This window comes from Rhinolophus sinicus, chromosome 5 (genome assembly GCF_057876585.1).
Source record: "Rhinolophus sinicus isolate RSI-liver-muscle chromosome 5, RSI-T2T, whole genome shotgun sequence".
Lineage (NCBI taxonomy): Eukaryota > Metazoa > Chordata > Mammalia > Chiroptera > Rhinolophidae > Rhinolophus > Rhinolophus sinicus.
In genome coordinates, this window is record NC_142505.1 from 75,796,547 (window position 1) to 75,818,217 (window position 21,671).

At 52.6% G+C, this 21,671-nt stretch overlaps 1 protein-coding gene across 9 annotated transcripts in view; it reads right to left on the bottom strand.

The window, feature by feature from the left end:
• P4HA2 (prolyl 4-hydroxylase subunit alpha 2) overlaps positions 1-21,462 on the bottom strand; it is a 33,153-nt gene extending 11,691 nt beyond the window's left edge. For 3 of the 9 annotated variants that reach the window (XM_019756118.3, XM_019756124.3, XM_074313484.2), the window contains exons 1-9: positions 21,336-21,458; positions 20,638-20,808; positions 12,648-12,747; positions 11,896-11,992; positions 11,355-11,506; positions 8,714-8,851; positions 5,010-5,249; positions 3,553-3,746; positions 2,608-2,784 (exon numbers count right to left, since the gene is read on the bottom strand). In XM_019756118.3, coding sequence (XP_019611677.2) covers positions 2,608-2,784; positions 3,553-3,746; positions 5,010-5,249; positions 8,714-8,851; positions 11,355-11,506; positions 11,896-11,992; positions 12,648-12,747 — 1,098 coding nt within the window. In that variant the 5' untranslated portion in view covers positions 20,638-20,808; positions 21,336-21,458. Of the gene's footprint in view, positions 1-2,607; positions 2,785-3,552; positions 3,747-5,009; positions 5,250-8,713; positions 8,852-11,354; positions 11,507-11,895; positions 11,993-12,647; positions 12,748-14,280; positions 14,302-20,637; positions 20,809-21,266 lie in introns of those variants that run through there. The other 6 variants (XM_019756119.3, XM_074313482.2, XM_074313481.2 and 3 more) reach the window with 5 other exon arrangements.
• Between the last annotated feature and the right edge of the window lie 209 nt (positions 21,463-21,671).

Below are 21,671 nucleotides of genomic sequence, written 5' to 3' on the forward strand. Positions count from 1 at the left end.
GGGACGAAGAGAGTGGATGGACCAGATGGCTGGGCAGGAGATGAGATCGGCCAACCCGGACATTGCTGCTGCAGCACGGCCTGTGCCCCCAGGACAGAGGGCTTCCCTGAGAGCTCGTGTCTAGGGCTCCCCCCTAACGACAACCGTGGCCACAGCTAGACCCCATCCTAGCATGAGCCTCACTGCTGGCCTGCCGCCCACAGGAGGCTCTGGGCAGCTGTGCTCCGCTCCCAGGGACAGACCGGGCTATTCTGAAAGCAGCCTGGGGACTCGCAGGCAGCTGCCAGGCATTCCACACAGGCCAAATTAAGCTCATCGGCCCCACTTCAAAGCCAGCACAGCATCTGTCCCTCCCAGGCTCCGGAAACAAGAGGTCAGCTCGTAATAGCCAACATGTTTGTCTCTTCACATGGCTTCTGTTCAAAGACAAGTTTTCCCAGTACTGCCCCCCACCGCCCCTGCCACACACACGTGCACACAGGCACCCACATGAACACAAACACACACACACACACACACACACACACACAAGTGTGTCAGTGCCTGGGTCTGAGGGACAACGGAGGAATCTCTCAGGAAATTCGGGCACAACAGCGCCTCTCTCACCTGGCAACCAGAAAGCGGTTTTCTTCCCAGGAGGGCTTTCGAGCTGATCCAGGGAGTGCAAAGGGCTGGGTCCCAGTCCCCATTCTCCACAGGCACTGGCTAGACCCTCCCTCAGCCACATCAATGGTACAACAACTGACTCTGAGCCCTACATGTCCTAGTACCTCAAGCCAAGGTCAATCCAAGACGAGGTCCAGGGGGCCAGGACAGGAACGTTTTAGTTCTCGCCGCAAGCAATGGGCCTCCTAGCGACCACAGTTCTATTAGGAGCAGAGCAATAGAGGGTCCAGCTAAATCCTCCCTCCTAATCACCAGAGATAGGAGAAGGGTGGGGATATGGCAGCAAGCAGTTCTCTTTGACAGATGTCAAATGGGAGCAAATCTTTCATGCACTAGAAATAGAAGAATAACTTTATAACATGATGAAATATATACAAAACCAACAGCCAACTGCATGTTTAGCCGTGAAATATCACATTTTCAGTTAATTCAGGAATAAGACAAGGATGCTTTTTGTATCAAGGCTCCAAAAGTTCTGGGCAGTTCGAAAGACACTAAAAACAAAGGAACTATCACTATTAAGAAGGAGAAGACAAAATTTTTCTTATTTGCAGATGATAATACTATCCGAACAAACCCAAAAGAATCAGCTAAAAACCAAAAGAGGAATGAGTCGGTTCAAGGACTAGCTGTGACCTACACAAGTCTGAGCTCCCACGCGGGTGAGCTGATGGTAACAACAGAGCCTGCTGAATAGATGTCCCAGTTAACATATGCTAAGCGCTAGAACAAGGTCTGTCACACTTAAGAACTCAGTCAACATTAGCTGTTACTATGAAATATACTTTTACAATCAACAGTTTAGCATACGGAGTCTAACAATTAAGTTCGCGAACCTGTTGCACCGATGTTACTAACCTTTTTTGATATCAGAGGGATTATACATTATGAATTTGTACCAACTAGACAGTTTATCAAGTTTATTATTTGAAACTACTGAAAAGGCTGCGTGAAAAAGTCAGACGACCTGAACTTTTCGCCAACAACTCACGGCTCTTGCATCAGGACAATGCACCAGCTCACATGGCACTGTCTGTGAGGGAGTTTTTAGCCAGTAAACAAATAACTGTATTGGAACACCCTCCCTACTCACCTGCTCTGGCCCCCAGTGACTTCTTTCTTTACCCGAAGATAAAGGAAATATTGAAAGGAAGACATTTTGATGACATTCAGGACATCAAGGGTAATACGACGACAGCTCTGATGGCCATTCCAGAAAGAGTTCCAAAATTGCTTTGAAGGGTAGACTAGGCACTGGCGTGGGTGCCTAGCTTCCCAAGGGGAGTACTTCGAAGGTGACCGTAGTGATATTCAGCAATGGGGTATGTAGCACTTTTTCTAGGATGAGTTCATGAACTTAATTGTCTGACCTCATGTAATACTAAACTAATATAATAATGTAGCTAATAAAAGTATAATGATGAAGAAACAAAGTGAAGTTACAGTAACAAAAAACTACCTAGGAATAAGCTTACCAAGAAATCGTGCAGGGCTTTATGAAGACAATTTTAAAAGATACCCATAAGTGGAGATGCCAGAGGGCTCTTGGAGGAGAAGACTCAGTACTATAAGGATGTTCATTTTGCTGAGAGTCAGTCACTTCCTCGGCAACCCTAACCAGGACCCAGCCTGGCAGTGCCCTATGCAAACGTCCTAAAAACTCACCCACACCCACCAGCCCCCAACCAGGTGAGCTGACACTTCTCACTGTGGGCCTGCCCTGCTCCCAGTACACCCGTCTATCGTGGCACCTGGCTGCCCACATCGGTTCCTCAATTTTCCTCCCCACTGAACCCACAAGGATCAAACCGAGTCTACAGCACGTCACTAGCCCCACAGCAGACTCATGTTAGACATCGGCCAAGGTCAGTTGGGTAAGTAACAAACTGCCCGGCGGTACCAGGGATGAGAGACCCTAGAAGGACGTGCAGAGACACCTACTTTGGGTTTCGCGATCTCCTTGATCTTCTCGATTTCCTCATCAGACATGACGTCGTAGTACCTGACGATGTGCGGACTGTCCCACTCGTCCTCCTCTTTGAAGGGGGCAATGAGCAGCTGTGGCGTCCTGTTGCCATGGTGGTACCTACAGAAAAGCCTCTTCTGCCTCCGGGGCGTCTGGGGAGCACAGAGCAACAGGCCCTGAGCTGAGTGAGTCCTAACCCTCTTTCCCAGGCTGGCTGGCTGCAGACACTGGCTCACACCCTGTGTCCAGCAGCTGCTCCCTCCCACCCCACCATGGAAGAAAATAAAAGCCTCTCAGTTTGACTGGCAATAAATAACACCCCACAACTCGTGCAGTGTTTCTTCTTTCCCAAGAATACCTCATGTCCACAAGTCCCATGGCAGAGGGTAACCCCTGACCCCTTTCACAGAGATGTGAGTAGGTCTGAAGGGCCAGGGCAGGGGAGAAGCCTTTCCAGGAGGAAGGGCCAGTGGGAGTCAAGCCGACAGGCATGGAAAAGGCCGAGAGAATGCCTCACACCTGAGCCTCCTTGAGAAAGCATGGGCTCCCAAAGGCCAGCGATACCTGATACCGAACTCTAGCAAGTAACCTGTCATTACTACAGAGACCATGACTTCCCTTGGGGCCTGAGGCACGTCCACACCCACGGTTTTCTTCCCAACAGTGACTCAAGCAGAAGCTGGGCGTGTTGGGGTGGGGAAGGGTACTCATTAATAACTTAGAGGATTGAAACTTTACCTGGAACATAAGGGGAGACAGTGTCCTACACCTGAAAGAACACCCACACCTCAGTCTCAGCAGATGCTATGAAGAACTAGGGGAGATGCTGGAAAATCACCTACATCCTCCCCAAATCTGCCTGTCCAGGTCCACAGCTGGGCCCCTGACCCCACCACCACTACCACCACTACGTGTCTCACCAGTTTGACACCCTCCCCACGACAGAGGCTCTCGTAGACATCTCTCTCGGGCAGGTAGTCCACAGGCCTCTCATAGATGCCTTCCTGGCTTGCTGGCTCAGCTTCTGTCTGATTTGATACTATTTTTTCCCTTTCTTCCTCCAACAACCGTTCAAAGTACCGCAGATTCCCTCCAGCTCGTTCATGGCTTGGATCTAGAAAAAGCACAGAACAAGAAAGAAAAGGAAACCACAAACATCTGTTAGGTCATTTAGAGAAATTATTCTATAAGCGGTTTTCTCTCCCAGCAGCTCACTTGCACACAGCATTCTGCCTTCCTCAGCACCGAGCCAGCGTTCACCAGTCAGAGCGGAAAAACCAACGGAGGTCCCCCAGCTCTGGTCAGAGATAAGAAAGGAGCAGCACAGCAGGGGACACTCACTCAGCCAGCCGCCAAGGGGACTGGTCTCTCTGGCCACCCTGGAGGTCCCGAGGATGCAGGTCCGGAAAAGCAGCCCAGAGCCCTGCCACCTCCTCCTCCTGACTGGGTTGTGTGCCCGTTCTATCTGTCCCCTAGAGTACATCTATCACTAGTGACCACATAACATGCTGGCCACAGCTAGAGGCCGGCTGAAACACTGGCAGAAAGAACAGCCATGTGACACTGCCAGAGCTTCGCCTGCTGGGCCGCCCAACACAAAGGAGCACGCTTGGCAGAATCACTGTGCCCTCCTCAGATGAGGAAACTGAGGCCCAAAGACGAACGAGACTTAGGCTAAGATTCTGCACAACAGCAGTCAGGCGTCCTGACTCCCAGCCCGAGGCGCTTCCAAACACGACAGAATCTACAAAGCTGCCTTCCCACATCCGTCTGGCAGGACCCTCTATGCTGGCAGCCATCAGACTCATGAAACGCAGCAGCAGAAGAAAGTCTTTGCTGGTCTGGGAGATTCCAGACTGTGATGTCCTCATGTATTAGTAAGAGGTGGGACACATGGCTTTTACAGACACAGTGCTTTGGATTTTCTCAGTCCAACAGGACAAGACATAAGACACCAATGCCACGGCAAGTCCCACCAGGGAGACCTCAGGCCTCTCACTAAAGGGCCAGGTCACTGTCGCTGCAGCCATCCTGGAGCACAGCTCGCCTGTCGAGCTGCTTCTGAGGCAGCGAAGCCTCCACCCTCCTCAGCAGCACAAGCACCACAGCACTGGACTCCTATTTAAAAAGCGAGCGTGTAAGGCTGAGGTGTCACAGGCCTGAGTGCGACTGGGCAAGGGCTCAGGCCAGAGCTGAGGCGGGTAAGGAGCTCACTGGCACCTGGACTGGGCCTGAAAGCAGAAGGCATTAGTCACGGGCCGGGCGACAGGTCAGACTGGCTCAGTCACAGAAGAATGGCCACGTCGTGGCCAGAAGAGTGACCAGTTCTCCTGCCAGCTGCCCACCCCCATCTGACCTTGCCCTAGAACCTCCTTACCAAGGGAGAGCAGGCGGCGGGTGAGCTCCAGGGCGCGGTGCAGGTCGCCCAGCTGGAAGACGGCATAGCTCAGGTAGTCCAGCACCTGGGCCTTGGTGGCAGAGGCCTCCTCCCCAGCGTCAAGCTGCTTCAGCACCTGCTCCATCCACAGCACCGTGTGGTAATAGTCCCCCTCGTTGTACGCTGAGCGGCCCATCCCAAAGCAGTCGTCGGCACTCATCACTGCCTGGTACTTGGTTCCTGCAGACAGAGAGGTAAACGGTCAGGCTCCAGAGAGCCTCTGGGTTAGAGAGGGGTTCCCACATCAAGGAAGCTGGGCCACTGGAAGGGGGTGTCATCCCAGCAGAGCCCCACTGGGCTTCAGACCACACACCTCAAAGGGCCATTGGTTCAGTGAGCACAGCCAGGCTGGCCCTGCCTCAGGCGACAGTCACAGCCAATCTCTCAGCCTCAGGCTCCCCTTCTCCCAAGTGGGAAGGAGCCTCTGTTACAGAGGAGTCCAGGAAGCCCACCAAGAAGTATTGTTCAGGAGAGTAGGAAGGTCCTGGGCAGCGGGCTGTATGTGTCTGGAGGGAGGAACAATCAGTTGAATGTAAAAAACAGAAGTTACGTGACGTCTAAAGCCATGGATGAGGATAATCACTCCCAGGAAGAGTCTGAGGAAAGAGTAGAGAAGGGGCTGAGGCCAGAGGCCCAAGGAGCACCCACCTATACAGAGGAAGGACACTGAGAAGGACCGAAGCGGTAGAAGAAACAGAGGGAATTGGAGCCATGTGACAGACACCAAGTGAGGCCAAGAGCCAAGGATGCAGTGCCAGCTTTGGCCGTTAGGTGGCGGGGACCTTGCTGAGCACCAATTCAGCAGGTCCTGTGATCATGAAGATAGTTTCAAATCAAGAAACAGACGTGGTATGTTAGCTCTGGGGAGACGCAGGGTTTAGGGTGGGGGCAAGGTGGGAGGGGCCGTGTGTTCCTCAGAGAACTATGTGAAAGCAGGTCCTATAGAGACTAAGGAAGGGCCGTGACCCTCCCTGGAAAGCAAGGGAGTCTCCCTACAACCTGCTAACAGCAGTCAGGACATGGCGGGCATGGAAGAGCTGCCTCAGTGGGCTCCCTCTGGCTGATGTGCAGGATGGAGCTCTGCCCAGAATGAAACCCCTGCTGCAATGGGTTGGCTGTTTCAGAAATCAGAGTCTGCTCGCCCTGGTAGCTCAGGAACAATGTGGGATGGGAAACTGGGGACAGTAAATACAAGATAAAGTTAGTAGGCAGGCCAGAGACTAGGGGGTTCCTTGAGTCCCTGCCCACTCTCCAGGGGCCCTCACAGAGCTCCTCTGGCTGTGTGTCCGGGAAGCCTCACTGATGGAGGTAGTATGACACAGCTGAGCACCCACTATGCACCCATCCACTGTGTGACTATGGACGAGTTACTCAGACTCTCTGAGCCTTAGTCCCCTTTTCTCTAAATAGAGATAAAACCATCAATTTTAGAGGACTTGAGCCAAGAATTCAACAAAACAATGTATGAAGATGTCTCCCATGATCTTCAGGATGATAATAATCTGTAGCTATTGTCAATATAGCTCACAGATGCTACGAATGTCATGAATGGTTCCCAGAAACTCCTCCCCAGAAGCCAACGCGAATGCTCCCTGGACTGCTCTCTGGAGAGTGCCAGCTGAGCTGAGTGCTGACGGGAAATTAGATGTAGAACCTGTGGTCAATTAGGTGTGGGTAAAGGTATTGCTGCAGAAGGCATGTGGTGAACGAAGTTGCTGAGCAGTGGGGAAGGTTAGTCCAGTGGGCAAGAAGGCCAGGGAGATGGGGCCACGCAGGACTTCATGCAGGAACTCCTAGGAAGAATTCAGGTTTAGGCTGGAAAGTTAAGCATTATGATCAGAAACTCACATAAACAGGTAAGTGCTTAAGACCACAAGAAGGATGATTATTAGGAGTGAGATGGAAGTACACGACGAATCACAATGATATTTCAATAATCCACTTGAGACAAAGAAGTGACCGTGAGGCTAGAGTCAGGGCCTCCAAGTACAGAGGACATTAGGGAGGTGGAATCCACAGGCCTTTGGACTCTGACTTAGGCAGCCAGTGGACGGAGGTGCTTTTTGCTGAGATAAGGGGTGAAGGAGAAGGGCAGTGAGCTAAAAAAGGGATGAGCCGTTCAGTTTGGAAATGTGAATTTTGAGGAGCTCATGGAACATCCAAGTAGAGATGTCCCACCGGCATTCGCCTACACCGGCTGGAAGCCCAGGAAACACTCCTTGACAGGGAACACACATCTGGATGTCATCCATGTACAGGCGGTATCTCAAGTGATGGAAATGGCCAGGCTCACCTGGAGAAGGTGTGTAGGGAGAACATGAGGTGGGGTGAAATCCTGGGGAGTAATTCCCTCCCACCCCTCACTCTCCCTCCAGGACGCACATGGGTCTGTTAACTGAATGTAAAAGGTCAGTGCCTGGATGTGGCTCCCTCTTCCCACCAATCATTCTCACAGCTACAGGATGGACAGATCTTGCAGGTGCCCCAAGCTGCCCTCTCTCTCTGACCTCATGGCCTGGTTGTTCTAAGACCTAATGAGGCAGGAATAAGGACAAGCCCACAACCCATCCTGCTGGCTCACAGGCTTTAACCAGCCAACAACAGAGAGCCTCTTTCTCCCGCATGCAGTGATTCTTTCTGCGTATGCTTCCTCCAGGGTCCCCCTGGGTGAGGTGGCATCCAAAAGCTAGAGGGGTCTAACTGAAACCCTGTGTTTATTGACCTCTAATAGCCCCCCAAACCCAATATATCTTCTTATAAACATTGGAGCAGTCAGTGGGAAAGGGGCCTGCAGAGAGAGAGCGAGAAAGAGAGAATGAGAGAGTATGACCATAGAGGCTGAAAGAGAAGCAGCTGAAATCAGTGCCCCAGAATTCAGAGGGGAGAATATCAGGAAGAAAGGGGCAATCAGTGTGCCAAAGGCTGCAGAAAAGTTAACGAGCATTACGCTCAAAACCTGTCCTCTAGCTTTACCAGCTGAGGGGCCACTGGTGACCTTGCAGTAGCAGGACTAGTGGATGGGGGGAAAGAGGCCAGACTGTGCGTTCAGGAGAGCATGCGCGTCCTCCACCAAGGAAGTGGAGAGAGAGTGTAGCTGACTCTGTCCAGCAGCTTCAGCAGGAGGGAGAAAAGTTCAATCAGCTGCAGACACACAAAAGGGCCTTGGATCCTGAGTGAGAACGGAGCCTGTGTGTGAGCTCAGGAGCAGACCCCAGAAAGATAGACACAGAATGAACAGGGGCAGAGAATGTAACTGAGGGCACACAGGACATGGGGCAGTGCGTCAAGAGACCACCTTGGGCAAGAAGAAATCAGAGGGCGGGGGACAGAAGTCGGTCTGGACACAGATCTGAGTGGTGCTCTGGGGGCTGAGGGGGCCCTGAGCAGCAGCCTCGGCTTTCTCTCAGATGCAAGAGGAGAGGAACTCGGCTAGCACATGGAGGGAGGCTGCAGGCCAGCGCTAAGGGGAGGACGCTGTCATAGGAAGTGGGGACTGGCACTAACCGGAAACCCAAGAGAGGCTCACTGCCAGAAGTGACGGTGCACCTGAAGGTAGGGACCACAAGTGGGCAGTGGCTCCAACCCCGTCCAGACACCGCAGCAGAATCACTTCTGGCCAGGCAAAGCCTGCAGTGGTGAGTTACCTGGAAGTTCCCCTTTGGAAATTGTGTCTGGGTCCAGCTTGTATGTGTCCTGAAGCCTCATCAGGGCCTTGGCGGCTCCCGTTTCGTCCTCATCAGTGGGGAAGAACTGTCGCTGTACGGAGAGGTTGGCAATAAAACCTTTCAAACAAGAGAGTGAGAACAAGAAATTACCCTTCAACTAGGGGCAGAATTCCGTCTGAGATCAGAGAGGTGCTCACTGGAGGCTCTCTGGCTAGTGCACTTTCCCTGTCCCCTCCACCAAAGGGTGCTTCCCCCCCCACCAGCAAGCCCTCCGATGGCTCTGGCCCACAGAGGCCTCTCCTTTCTTACTCCTCACTGTACACCTGCCTGTGCTGCTCATTTGGAGCTGAACAGAAACAGCCCCACACGTCGGTTACCATGAGGGACTCCTGGCTCCAAAGCACTCAGACCTGGTGGAAATAAAAGAGACAGAGGACAGAGAGAGTAATGCACAGGGGCACAGGAGCGGACTCAGGGAGGATGTGCTGACCACCTAGTGGAAAACGAATCACAGGAAAAACCCTGATCCAGGATTGTTGGGCTGGCCAGGTAAACACAGACTTCCAGCCCTTATCTCAGGTTGAGGAGCCTAAGGGACAGAGGTGGTCAACTCAGGGAGCCCAGCTGACCAGTGGCCCTTATCATCCAGAAAACTGATGACAGTCCTGAAGGCATGTGGTTCTGTCCACACACCTGCAGATTAAAGACGGGGTACCACGTGGCCAGGCCAAACTCTGAGGTGAGGCTGCACCAGCCCAGCATGGTCCCGAGACCACACTAGGCCGTGCTCTGCTCTCTAGGGTATTCCCCCACTACTCGGACCTGCTATGAGCTCAGGGCCGGAGCTCCCCAATCGAGATGCTTAAGACCACAGCCTGGGGCCTGGGAGAGCCCAGACCACAGAAGTAGCCAAAGGAGGATGTCTTGGGACTCCAAGGCCTCGCTGTAAGGAAAGATATGCACCACTTTCAATCTCAGGACTCCAGGTGGGGGCCAGTCCCTCCCATGCTAAGTCAGTGGCTTCAATTCTGCCCATGAGCTAAGAATTGGGAGGGGAACTCCAAGGCCATTTCTTCCCGGCCTCTTCCCCAAAGCAGCAGCACTCACAGCCGCCTACTCTCATGACCTCGGGCTCAACCACCTACCTACTTCTAGCCATGTCTGAGGACCCAGGAACCAAGAAGCTGCAATGCTGTCTTCTTCATGACTGCATGGTCAGGGACTCTTAAGAGTTTATAATCCAGGAAAAAGAAAACATGCCCCCAGAAAAAGCCACCTGTCAGGAGCAAGAACTCTGAAAGTCAGAGGTGAAAACAACCTATGTTTTACGGGCCTATCCTGTCTCTTCCAGGTAATGATAAGGTTTTTCCCAAGAAACCAGCTGTTGATGGTCGGGGTGGGGCGTGGAGAAGAATGGAGAGCAGGAGGTCATCCAAGGAGGTCATCCTAGCAGCTTTGTTCTCCCACAGTGCAGGCAGAACAATCAGTTCTGAGCTACAGGCCCAAGCTGGGAGGCAGGGGTCTGGGAAAGGCAGCCACGGCTTCTGGAGGCAGTGAGCTCACTGGGCACAACTCCAGCCTGACTGAGCTCACCAATCCCTCCCCAGAGGCCAGCCTGTCCCCAGCCAAGCCAAGCCCAGTCTGGCCACATGGGCTGGAACGCTTCAGCCATAGAGACAACTAGTCTGAAGTTAATCAACACTCCCAACTCAGGGAGAGTCCAGGGGGCTGAGTGCAGGCCTGGGGGGCAGGAGGGCCCATCCCACCATCTCCTGTTGAGAGGAAAATGTTAGTGCCTAGAACGTACTGCCACAGTGAAAGCACCAAGAATAGTTAAAGCTTTAAAAATGTGTATGATCTGACCTGCAGATACCACTTCCAGGAATGTATCCTAAGAAAACAACCAAAGATATATACACAAGATTGTTGATAATTTGGAAACGATGTCACGTCCACAGTTTACACAACATCAGTATGACATATTACTGTCCAGCCATTAAAATTGTTACATGTAATGGACACAGAGAAGCTGCAAAATTCAGGAAAGCAGTATATGCTTACGTCATAAATCTGCCAACAGATACGTTTTATTTCTATAATATATGAATGGTAATGAATTTAGATGAGGCCCCAGCACCCAGCCCACTTAACTCACTTTTGTGAATTCACTTGTTCCCTTAAAGCAAGTGAGTTTGCACCCCTAGTATCTATGCATGGTTCCATTTTTTAAAAATGTATTTGCATGTGTAGAAAGACTGGAATTTTAATAGTGTTTATCACTAGGCAATTGGATTAAGAATTATACTTTTATCATGTGATTGTTTTTGTATTTTCCAAAAAAAAACTTATTACTAAAGTATACATAGAAAAAAGTCACTACTAAAAAAAAGGAAGTGAAAATACTAGGAAAAAGCAAGAACCGGTTATTATTACACATTAAAAAACAAGGACAGCCAATTGCCAGCTTCCCACAGAGAAAGGAGGGAGAGAGCCAGGAGCTGTCAGGGTTTATGTTCACAGACAACAGATGCCCACCCAGACCCAGGCTCATACACACACTCCCCAGGAACAAGCACACAAACACACTGGCTCACCCAAGCACCTGCTCACCGTCCCTCACCTGCGGCAGAGTCCTGCAGGACCAGGTCCTCCAGTGCGGGCCAGTCTGTGTTCAGCCGCTTCACTAGTTTGTAGGCATTCACAGGGTGGGCCAGGTAGCCCTCGGGGTCAGCAGCCGACTTGCTGGTCAGGGCTTCCATTTTGTTGGCCCAGCTGTGGAACCAGAGGAAAAGAAAGACTAGCACACCCACCCACATGGGTCTTGACCTCTGGTAATTTCCCTGTGAGATTTAGGACCCTTTTCATGAAGAGACAACAAAAAATGAATACAAGTAACTCCCCACAGATCCTCTCAGCGCTTTAAGCTAGACAAGAGCTAGGGACCCCAGTGTATTCCAAAGGCTCTTAAATAGAAAGGAGAAAGCAGTGAGTGCTCAGCCACATAGAGCCACCCTGGAGGAGTAACCTCCAGGCCAGCCCCACAGGGCCCTCTCAAGGGCTTCCTCTTATGAGCACCCTGGATGGGTCCCTGCAGGTTGGAGGGCTGACTCAGGGTGGGGGTGGGGGTGGGAGTGGGGGTGGGAATTTAGGACATCGGACACCTCTTAATCTTGGAGAGCTTGGCTTCCTCCTCAAGAATGTACTCCTTCAGAGACTGCACCAGGTCCTTCTCTGCATAAATCAGGTCTGTCATGTGCCCTGCATGGAGAAAGGGCCAGTGAGAAATGGGTGGGAGATGTCCAGCTCCCTTCCCTGTCGCACAGAACACCAGCACAGAGGCAAGTCCCCTGGGCCATGGGCATGGCAGCTCTCCTGAGAGCACAGCAACTCGAAGTTAAAGGGGACCTAGGCTCACATGGGCTTGGCTCCCAGCTCCAGAAAGAGAGAGGCAGAGGCCCCAAGGGGAGGTTGAGGTAAGTGCACTGAGGGCACCTTAAGGAAGAAGCCCCAAATCTCATTGTCCCACCGCCCCCAGCTGGGCCATGTCATTGTGGCATGGACATCCTGGAGGCTTTATCCCATGGAAACAAACGCTGAGACTTTAAGTCAGAAGGAGAAGAGGGGCTGGATCCACCAGCCACAGTGTGTTCTGTGCTCAACCACTCTGGTCCGGGAGAAAGACAGGAAGACCAGGCAGCCTGCACGTGCCAGGGAGGGTGACCTGCTTGATTCAGGACGTTCAGGGCCACCGAGGGGGAAACAGCAACTCTGCAAGTGCCACTCTCCATCAAACTGGTCAAAACCAGTGAGTGAAGCCATCCCACCCTGAACGAGAACAGGCTTCAGGCAGTGACGTCCCCTGGCACTTGAGCCAAAGATTGCTCAGGTAGATGACAGTCCTGTTGGTACATACCGATAGAGGTAAAGAACTCGGCCTGCACACAGCCCAGGACACCAAACCAGGCCACCAGCAATGCAGACACCCAGAGTTTCATGGTCACAGAGCACAGCATCTGCAAGGTATTCAGTGACAGTCACTGGACCAATAGTTAAAAAAAAAAAAAAAAAAGCAACTTAGGTGAGGAGACACACACACACACACACACACACACACACACACACGTATGCACATATACACACATTCAAACATGCCAAAATCCTGACCTAGCACACAGAAACCAAGGATATTCAGCATCCCCAGTGGGAAGAGTACAGGTTGTGGAAGCAGTGATGTGTGCTCAATTCTGGGCTCTGCTCTAGGATGTCACATGCACTCTTGGCTCCTGGTAACCACCGGCAACATGGGAAGGCTGAATTGCCTGGGGGAGTCACCTCTGGTTCTAATAGTCTGTAAGTCCAAGACTCTGGCCCATCCCTTCTTTTTTCACAGACTGCTTGTCTATTTCTGTCTTTCCTTCCAACACGTGCCAGGATAGTGCCACGTGCTGGGAAGCTGCTGGCCACGCAGCCCCTGCCCACAAGAAGGTTTACAGCACAGGAGAAACAATGACAGAAAGAGAACTTGACACCATATGTTCCAGGGGACCCACACTCAAAAGGAGGTGTAGAGCAGATGGTTGGCCAGAAGAGGAATAAAATTGCCCACTGCCAGTCTGCATAAGGCCACAGCGAGAGCAGGCTAGCAGCAGGGACTCTGGGCAGACACTGCTCTTCCTGTAGTGAGGCAGACACTGTCCTCACTGGCCAGTCACCATTCATAAATATTTACTAAAGACCCACATATGCCAGGCACTGAGCTAGGCACTCGGGATACAAAAATGAATCAGCCATGTAGGGCCAAAACCTTGGACGAGGCTGGGCTGCTGCCAGCGTACCTTCTCAGTGGCCTAGAAATAGCCAGACCCAGCTCTGAAGGCAGTAGGCACAACCTGGGGCAAGCCCCACTGGCAGGGGACCTAAGTACACAAGGGACGCTTCGGACATCACCTCACACTCAGCCACACAGCCCAGAGCATGCTGGGGGACCAGCACCGTCTGAGCCCAGCTCTGCCAGGCCCTCCTCTTGCTGCTCTACTTCAGCCAAGCCCCACTGGAAATTTACGGAGACAAGGAAAATACAGGGAAGTCAAATGCTTCCCCCCAGAATGGAAGCCTTCCCTAACAGAACTCTAGGTCTCAGTTGCCCAATGCCAGCTCATCAGTTTTTTGCCTGCCGTGGTCAATTAGCCATACAGCACACCCACCCTCCCTCACCTCACGCTTTCAGAAGAAATTCCCACCTACTGTGTTCCAGTCTGGGTTCAGAGAAGCCCAACCCCAACCCCAACCCCCACTCCCAGAATGGTTCCTGTGTCAGGAAGAGAATAAATGAATGACCTCATTTGTTCAGGCCTCTGCTCAACGTCTGCAGAGCCGGCCACAAGCCCATCAGTGCCCTGGGTGTTGGGGGCCCAGAGATACATGGGACAAGATCTTTCAGCCCAGAATCTACTGCAGGGTCGGGAGTGCTGTGCTAAGTGATCCACCATGGAGTGAGGGTGGCAGAGGAAAGCAAGTCACTGTGAGAGGGGAACAGGTCCAGCTACCCTGACGTGGAGTCTGGGTCCTCTGTGCTCCAGCGACAGGTCTGCTCCAGGCCCACCACACTGCAAATCCTTGCCAGGACTCCAGAAGGCCTCTCTTCTTGCTTACACAAGCCTCTTTCATCGGGACGGGTGGTGTCTGTTCCTTATCTCTCAAGAGGCTTGACTAGCTCAGGAGCGCATATTCTGTATGTATATAGGGAGGGGACAGTAAAAACCCAGGGCCAGGAGCCTGGATCTGCGGACAGCAAAGGAACCAGCTGACTGCCTGTCAGGCTGATGGGAGAGCAGGGCATAAGCAGGAGACCAGACCAGACACATTTGGAAGAGGGGGGGCCCCATGCTTCTCCCCTATTGTGTCGGCGGTTGCAGTGACATACCTCTTCAGAGATCAGGTAACAAATTCAAGGGAGGGAGAAACCTCTCCGTTCCTTTCAAAGCACGCTGGTGATACTTTCCATGGCTCATGCCTTACAGCACGTAGGAAAAAGCAGCCAGGTTCCTTCATTACATGAATACCAGCTGTCATTTCTCTGGAATGTGTTGTCTGGCTTAGACCGAGCCCATCCACGCATCCAGCCTACAGGCAGAGCCCCAAAGAATCACAGATGGGGTTCTGGGAAATGGCTTACCAAGAGCCTGCAAAGTCCTGCTCTGATGGAGGAGGACGATGACTCTGCTGGCCCAGAGAGCCAGGCACTCCCAAGCAGCCCCCAGACTGCCACAGTCCACACTGCCATCCCAGGCAGGGGGACCTGGAGCCGCACCCCATTTCTTCTGATCTCAGGCTCCAGAACACTAAAGACTTTGTACAAAAAGTCATCAAACCGGGGTCAGGTTGGGAAGTGGCAGGAGTGTGGGAAAGGCCAACCACCTACACAGCCCCATCCCATCTCATGCCTGTACAAAGTTGCTGAGGACAAAGTAGGCGAGCGTATGTGTGCCTGCCCTGTGCCCCACAACATGTCCAGGGCTGCTGAAAGCCCTCCCAGAAACCCTCAGAAATCCATGCTGAACAGGCCTGGAAGTGGGCAATGTCGGACCTCCTTTTAGGAAAAACAAAGTGGCTCCAAGCCTGAGCAGAAAACCAATACTGACTTTTATCTGAGCTGCATCCCAACTTTAGAACAATGTCTGGGCCATATCAGGTCCCCAACAAATAATACTTGCCACAGACTTGTTCAAGTGAGGAAAGTACCACAACAGAAGATTTTACATTGTTATGGGATGTATAAGAATGGATACCATATGCATATTAACACTGAGAGAAGATCAAAGCTTACTGTTAAGTGAGAAAAGCAGGCTCCCAACAATATGTACTCTATGATTTCATTTTTACAAGGAAAAACGTAGATATGTGCACATATGTGCAAATTTACATATATACATACATATGCAAGAAAAGAGTCATAAATCTAGTTGTATCTTGGTGAAATTATTTTATCTTTCTTTTTATGTTTAATTTTATTTCCTAACCTTTCTACAAGGAACTCTATGGGTAATTTAAAACACATTTTCTAATATGCTTAAAATGAAGAAGAAACAAAGCAGGCCCTCTCCAATGGGCTCCAAAGCGGCCCTGGCAGCCCACGTCTGGACCCCCACGGCCAAGTCCTCCAAAGCCTGTCAACAGCCCAGTGACAGGGATCCACCCACCAGGTAACCAGCGCTGTGTCTAAGCACAGGGCAATTCCAAGACATACAATCAGAGTCCCTAACAAGTCTGCTCTTTGGAAAGGACATTTACAACCTGGCCAAATGGCCATGAAAAGATGTTTCCAGCTGCAAAGCAGCAGCGTCCTTAGCTTCTCTCCTTACCTCATCAGGCAGGAACCTCTGCCAAGCTCCCAGCTGCAACCCAAATGCAACAGCTTGAGTTTTAACAATGTATTTAACAGCCTAGAGACAGAACATGGGTTTGCTGAGAACAAACAGGTCTTGCTTGGCACTGAACAAGAGGCTGCCTGCCTTCTGTGAAGAAGCCAGACCTGCCTGAACAGGGCTGCCCCCAGTGGCCCTGCCTCCCAGTGATGTGGCCAACACTGGGATGGCGCAGCCAAGAGGACACGTGTGCTCAACGTAGGAGGAGGTGTGCAGAGGCTCCAGGAGACCCGGCCATCTAAGCACGTGGATGTCCACTGAGGCCCACAAAGTACTGTCACTGGCACCCCAGGGAAGAATGGGAGGTACCCCACTCTCCTTACAGGATGTTATGTCTCAGACATCACCCAATTCCCTCCTGCAGCCAGGCTGCCCCTGCCTGTACTGGTCTCTCATCTCATCTGGCCTGCCACCCACCTCTGCTCTACAAGGTATCCAGCAGGGCTTACTGCAGCCCTCTCTCTCCCTAAGAACCCTCCAAAAGCTTTCCCCTGCCCTCAGGATAAAGTCCAAACTCCTTAGCGCTAAGAGCCTTTTTGACTCTGCATGACCTGGCCCCACCACCCTCTCCAGCACCATCTCATGACTCCAAGTTTCATACCTTCAACTGCTACCTCACATGAAAAATATTCTCCTTCACTGAGAACCTAACAAAGCCTAGGTGTTCACCTGTATCTATCCTTACACTTTCTCTATCTGGTCCATGAACCAATGTAGATTTGTACTTCCCACTCGGGAACCATCAAAAGTACAAAGTGTCCTGCTTCAGTAAGAGGCAATGAAGTATCAGAGAAGGTTGTAAAAATCAACGTGCAAAAGCCAAGCTGGATTTTCAGTCACCATCATGGCAGAGACTTGGCAGTCTAGGTGAGACTAACTCACAAGAAGGAACTCCACACGGGGACAAAATCCACACATCACTGTACTGGGTGCATCTGACGTACCGCCTCGTACTCTCTTGGCCTCACCTGTCTCCTGGGCCCTGGGCCACTTGCTCTGCCTCAGACCCAGTGGAGGAGACTGTCAGGCCCCAAATCTCTGGCTCCTCCCACTACTTTCGGTCTCCAAAGGCATGCCACACCCACCTCCCCAGTGGCTGCTGGAGGGTCCTCTAGTGCAACTGGAGGAGCAGCAGGTGATAACTCCTCTGACCAGTGAAGGACGGCAGAAGAAAGGAGGTAAGCAGATAAATTCCGTCTCTCGGCCTCCACTGGAGAACTGTTCTGCCGCATGGACTTTCTGCCAGCTCGCCCAGAGATGGCCCTCATGGCTGAACAACTGGTGCGGTCTGTGCAGGGCGGCCAGCCTGCTCAAGCACCAGCCTGCATTTGCTTGCCATCCTCCTCTACTTAACTATCGTTTTCCCTCCCTTAGCTTCCAAGGAGGCACTTAGCACTTAAGCTCTGCCTCAGGCTCTGTTTTCTGGGAGCAAGGCTAAAATAACCACTATTTATGTTTCCAAAAATCTTTCATTTCTACCTTCTGGTCCTCACCTAAACCTTGTACACTCGATATATTATCATCTCCATTTCAGACAGATAGATAACTGAGGCTGAGAGAGGGTTTCGTGCATACCTGACAGGCTACAGCAAATCACTGACAGAGCAGAGACTCAAAGGCAGAACACACTTTCCGCTAGACATTGCTGCCACTCACTCCGGTTGGGTAACATCTGTTGGCTTACAGCACAAGGGCCTCCCAAAAGGGGGAGCCACACTTTGCCCTGGCAGAGCAGGTCTGCCCAGGTCAAGGACTTTACCATGGTTCACAAAGCAGCTTCATGACATCCCTGGCTGGATCCCACCAGAAGGCAGAGACAGCAACATGGACCCAGAAGGCAGGAACGTGCAGCCTTGAGTTCAGGTGGCAGTCACTCCTGCCCCAGATATCACGGCACTCACAAATGACCGACCAGCCCAGCTCAGGGCAAGGGGTCAGACAGCCCCAGAGTTACATCTCAGCTCCACCATCAACTTCCTGGCTTTGTGACCTTAGGTAAGTTACAGGTCTCTCTGAGCCTCAGTTTCCCCATCTACATAATGGTGATAATATTAGGACCTACATCTCATAGCACTGTTGTGAGGCTTAAAGAGATGACAGATGTCAGTGGGCAGCCCAGCAGCACCAGGCACAATTTATACCAGTCATCGGCACCAAGGGTATTGGAGGAACATCAGCAGACCTGAAGCAACCACTGCCCCGCTGATCCCTGGAGAGGAAGAAGGTCCCATCTAAGGAACCGTGAAGATGAAAACAAGACAGAAATTGGGCAATCGAACTCCAGGTCCTAGGACTGCGCAAAGAGATGAAACATTAACTCAGAACAGAGTGGAGTCAGGTGTAATGCAGCACAATAGCCAACAGGGAACAACCCTGGAATTGTCAATTACTGGCTCAACAGCTCACCAAGGCAGGAAAGTTCTCCAGCAAAAGGCCAGACACTGAACCAATACTCTAAGATTTCTAAGATTTCACATATTTCTATGCCTCTGACCTGCTCGCTCTGAGTTCCTACAAGTATGAGGCCTCAGGATCTCAGCCACAGCTTGGTCCTCAGGAATGCCAGGTACAGCACAGGCTACATTCTAACAAGCACTTCCTGAAAGGTCTAGAGCAGACAGTGGTCTGGGATCGGGCTCAGACATCCTATCTGAGCTGAAGAACTCACTCCCCAAACACTTAATCTTCTGCCTTACAATGACACCACTTGAACAAAAAACTCTCTTCTAGGACTCCAACAAGTCTAAACCAGACTTTTCACTCCCCTCTGCTCCTTCTGTGGATAAAAACTACATCCCTCATTCCACAGCCCCAGCACAAACCCCAGACGCCACAGGAGCCACCTGCCCTCTCTGCTCTAGGACAGGCTGATGTCCCACCCTGGGGCACTTCAAAAGTCCAAATTGCTAGATTCGAGCAACTTTTCCAGATTAACTCTCCCTCTAGCACTCTGTCCAGGCTTGCACGTGCCTGCATCATAGCATTTCCTGCCAACCTCCATCTGCATAAAATTAAACTCTTGACAGCTCCCAGGAGCCAGGGACACACCCACCAGCCCAACGCACACTATCAGCCAGCGTGGCCATAAACTGGCCAAGGTCTTGCATCCAGCCTCAGATCCTCCCAAGATTGTGGGAGGGCAGAGTCAAAAAGTAAGGCTCTCCCTGGAAATGAGTAGACCCCCGATTCCCTCACCCCACTCATTTCTCAGGGCTGCACCCGAGCATCTCTCTTTCTGATAAACACACTCTGCGCTCTTCCTCTGGCACATGGCCAGCTGCCCGTGTAGTGAAGCAGCAATCTCAGAGAGATGAGCTACCCACGGGTAAGAACAGTGCCACCACCTCGGCCGCCTCCTCCGCCTCCTCCCTCATTCCAGCCCCAGACGTGTTCTAAGCAGAAGCCAGGCACACAGGAGGTACTCAAAGAATAAACACAAGATCAGCTGCAGCCACACTAACCAAGCAACAAAGTAAGCACTCTCCCAGGCACCCCACTTCAGAGCCTGCAAAAGGGCGAAGGGACTACAATCACAAACCACAGATGAGTTGTCACCATGTCTGCCTGCTGAGCTCTCAGAGAACTAGGGTGGCCCAGTATAACAACATTCTGGGCTGAGGCCACCAGCCAACTCACTCCATCCTTGCTACGTGGCTCCCTTGGCTGGGCTGCACAGTGGACACGCTTGGCCATCTGAGAATAAGAAGACACTAGAAGAATTCAAAGCTCAAAGATCTCATGAGTGGGAGAAGTGAACAAAGATGCTAAGCCCTGAGGCCCAGAACCAGTGAGAGACTGGACACTTCAGGGGCAGTTTAAGCACAAGCCAAAGGAAATCTTGGTACATTTAACAGAAGAGAACTCAACCATGCAAAAACATTCTATAAACCCTTAGGTGGACAGTGGATCTCTACAAAATCTGAAACTTCTTAGAATACAAAGTGACATTCCCCAACCCTTGTTCTTAGGCCAGGATCTCCTGCAGGAGGGCTGAGACTGTCAGGCACCAGCCGTAGGTGTCATGACAGCAGAAGACACCAGTCTCAGTCTTGGGAGGGACTCTAATGTTCTTCTACACCGTCTTAAAGGTGTCAGATTAGAATGCAGAGGCCAGGCGCCCACCTACGCTGTCCTGAAGCAGGAAGCACCTTGATCCCCTCTCATGCTGCCGGGTTCACTGAGCACCCTCCACCTGCAGGGCACAATACTAGGAACTGTCCTCTCACTTGCAGCTCTTGTGTGTCCATGGGCAGCTATCCCCTAAAGTGTCCCTTCCCGCATCACCTTATTTCCACTAGAGTGCCCAGGTCTACTCCCGCTCACACAGGCTGTTCCTCTGCCCGGGTTACCCTTTATTCAGCCTTCATCTCACCATTCCAGCTCATGAGTCACCTCCTCGAGGAAGCCCTCTGGCCTGAAGCATCCTGTCTTCTACCAAGTACCCATAGCCCGTGTGTTCCCTCCCAGCACAACACTCACCACACGGCTCTGAGCTTGGATTTTCTTGGTCTTCCAGTCAGTCTGCCCCACTGGGCTAGCAACCCCTTAGAGTTTCTGACTCACAGAAGGGTCCGTTTGTTGAATTAGTTAAGTAGTTATAACAGGTCTCCGCAGTTGCTGAGGAAAAACAACACAGATTCGAAAGGGATTCTGTAGGGGGAAAAAAAAACACACAAAACTTTCTCATCCAATAGCTTGTCTTAATGGGCACCAAGCTGGACCCTGGGGTATCAAAGCACAGACTCCCAGCCCTTTGCCCTCTGGAGGCGGTTAGGTGGACCTCACTAACGTGTAGCTGCCTCTCAGGGCCTGGCCCACGCCCCTCCCTTGTCTCCAACTTCTGGCCTCGGGGCCAGGCCGCCCCTTCCCGGGGAGCCTGACAAGGCAGGGCGGCCAAGTTCCCCGCCTGGCGCGGCCGCCGAGGGGACCGACAGGAAGAGCGCCGCTGACCTCACCACCCTGAGCCCGGGGAGGGGACGCAGGCGGCGGGACAGAAACCCAGATGGGTGTAGAAACAGGGCGGCGGGCGCGGGGCTGCGGCCCGGGCTGCCCTGCGAGCGGCGGGACCCCTGGTCCCCTACCCCCTGCCCCGCACGGGCTGAACGCACCGCCCGGCGACACAGGCCTGCGCCGGAGCCCCGCGGCGGACCGGGAGGCCGAGCCGGCACGGCGCTCACCTGGACACGCGCCGCTCCCGGCGTTTCCAGAACCTCCCGTGGCGGCGCCCGGCCCGCTCAGCGCCTCCTCCCTCGGCTGCTCCGCCTCCCGCCGCGGCCGGGCTCCGCCCGCTTGAGTCGCCGCCACGTCCCCACCTCCCGCCCCCGAGCGGGCCGGGCCCCTCGCTCCGCGCGCGGCGAGCTTCGGCCAGGGGTCGCCACCGCCAGCGATCCCGGGGAAGGCCCGGGCAGCCCCATGGCGCGGGAGCAGGGAGCGGGCCGCGGGCCAGGCGGGAGCCGGTGGCGCGCCCTTCATGTGGCCCGCCGCTGGCCGCACGTACGCCGCGCCCGCCTCCC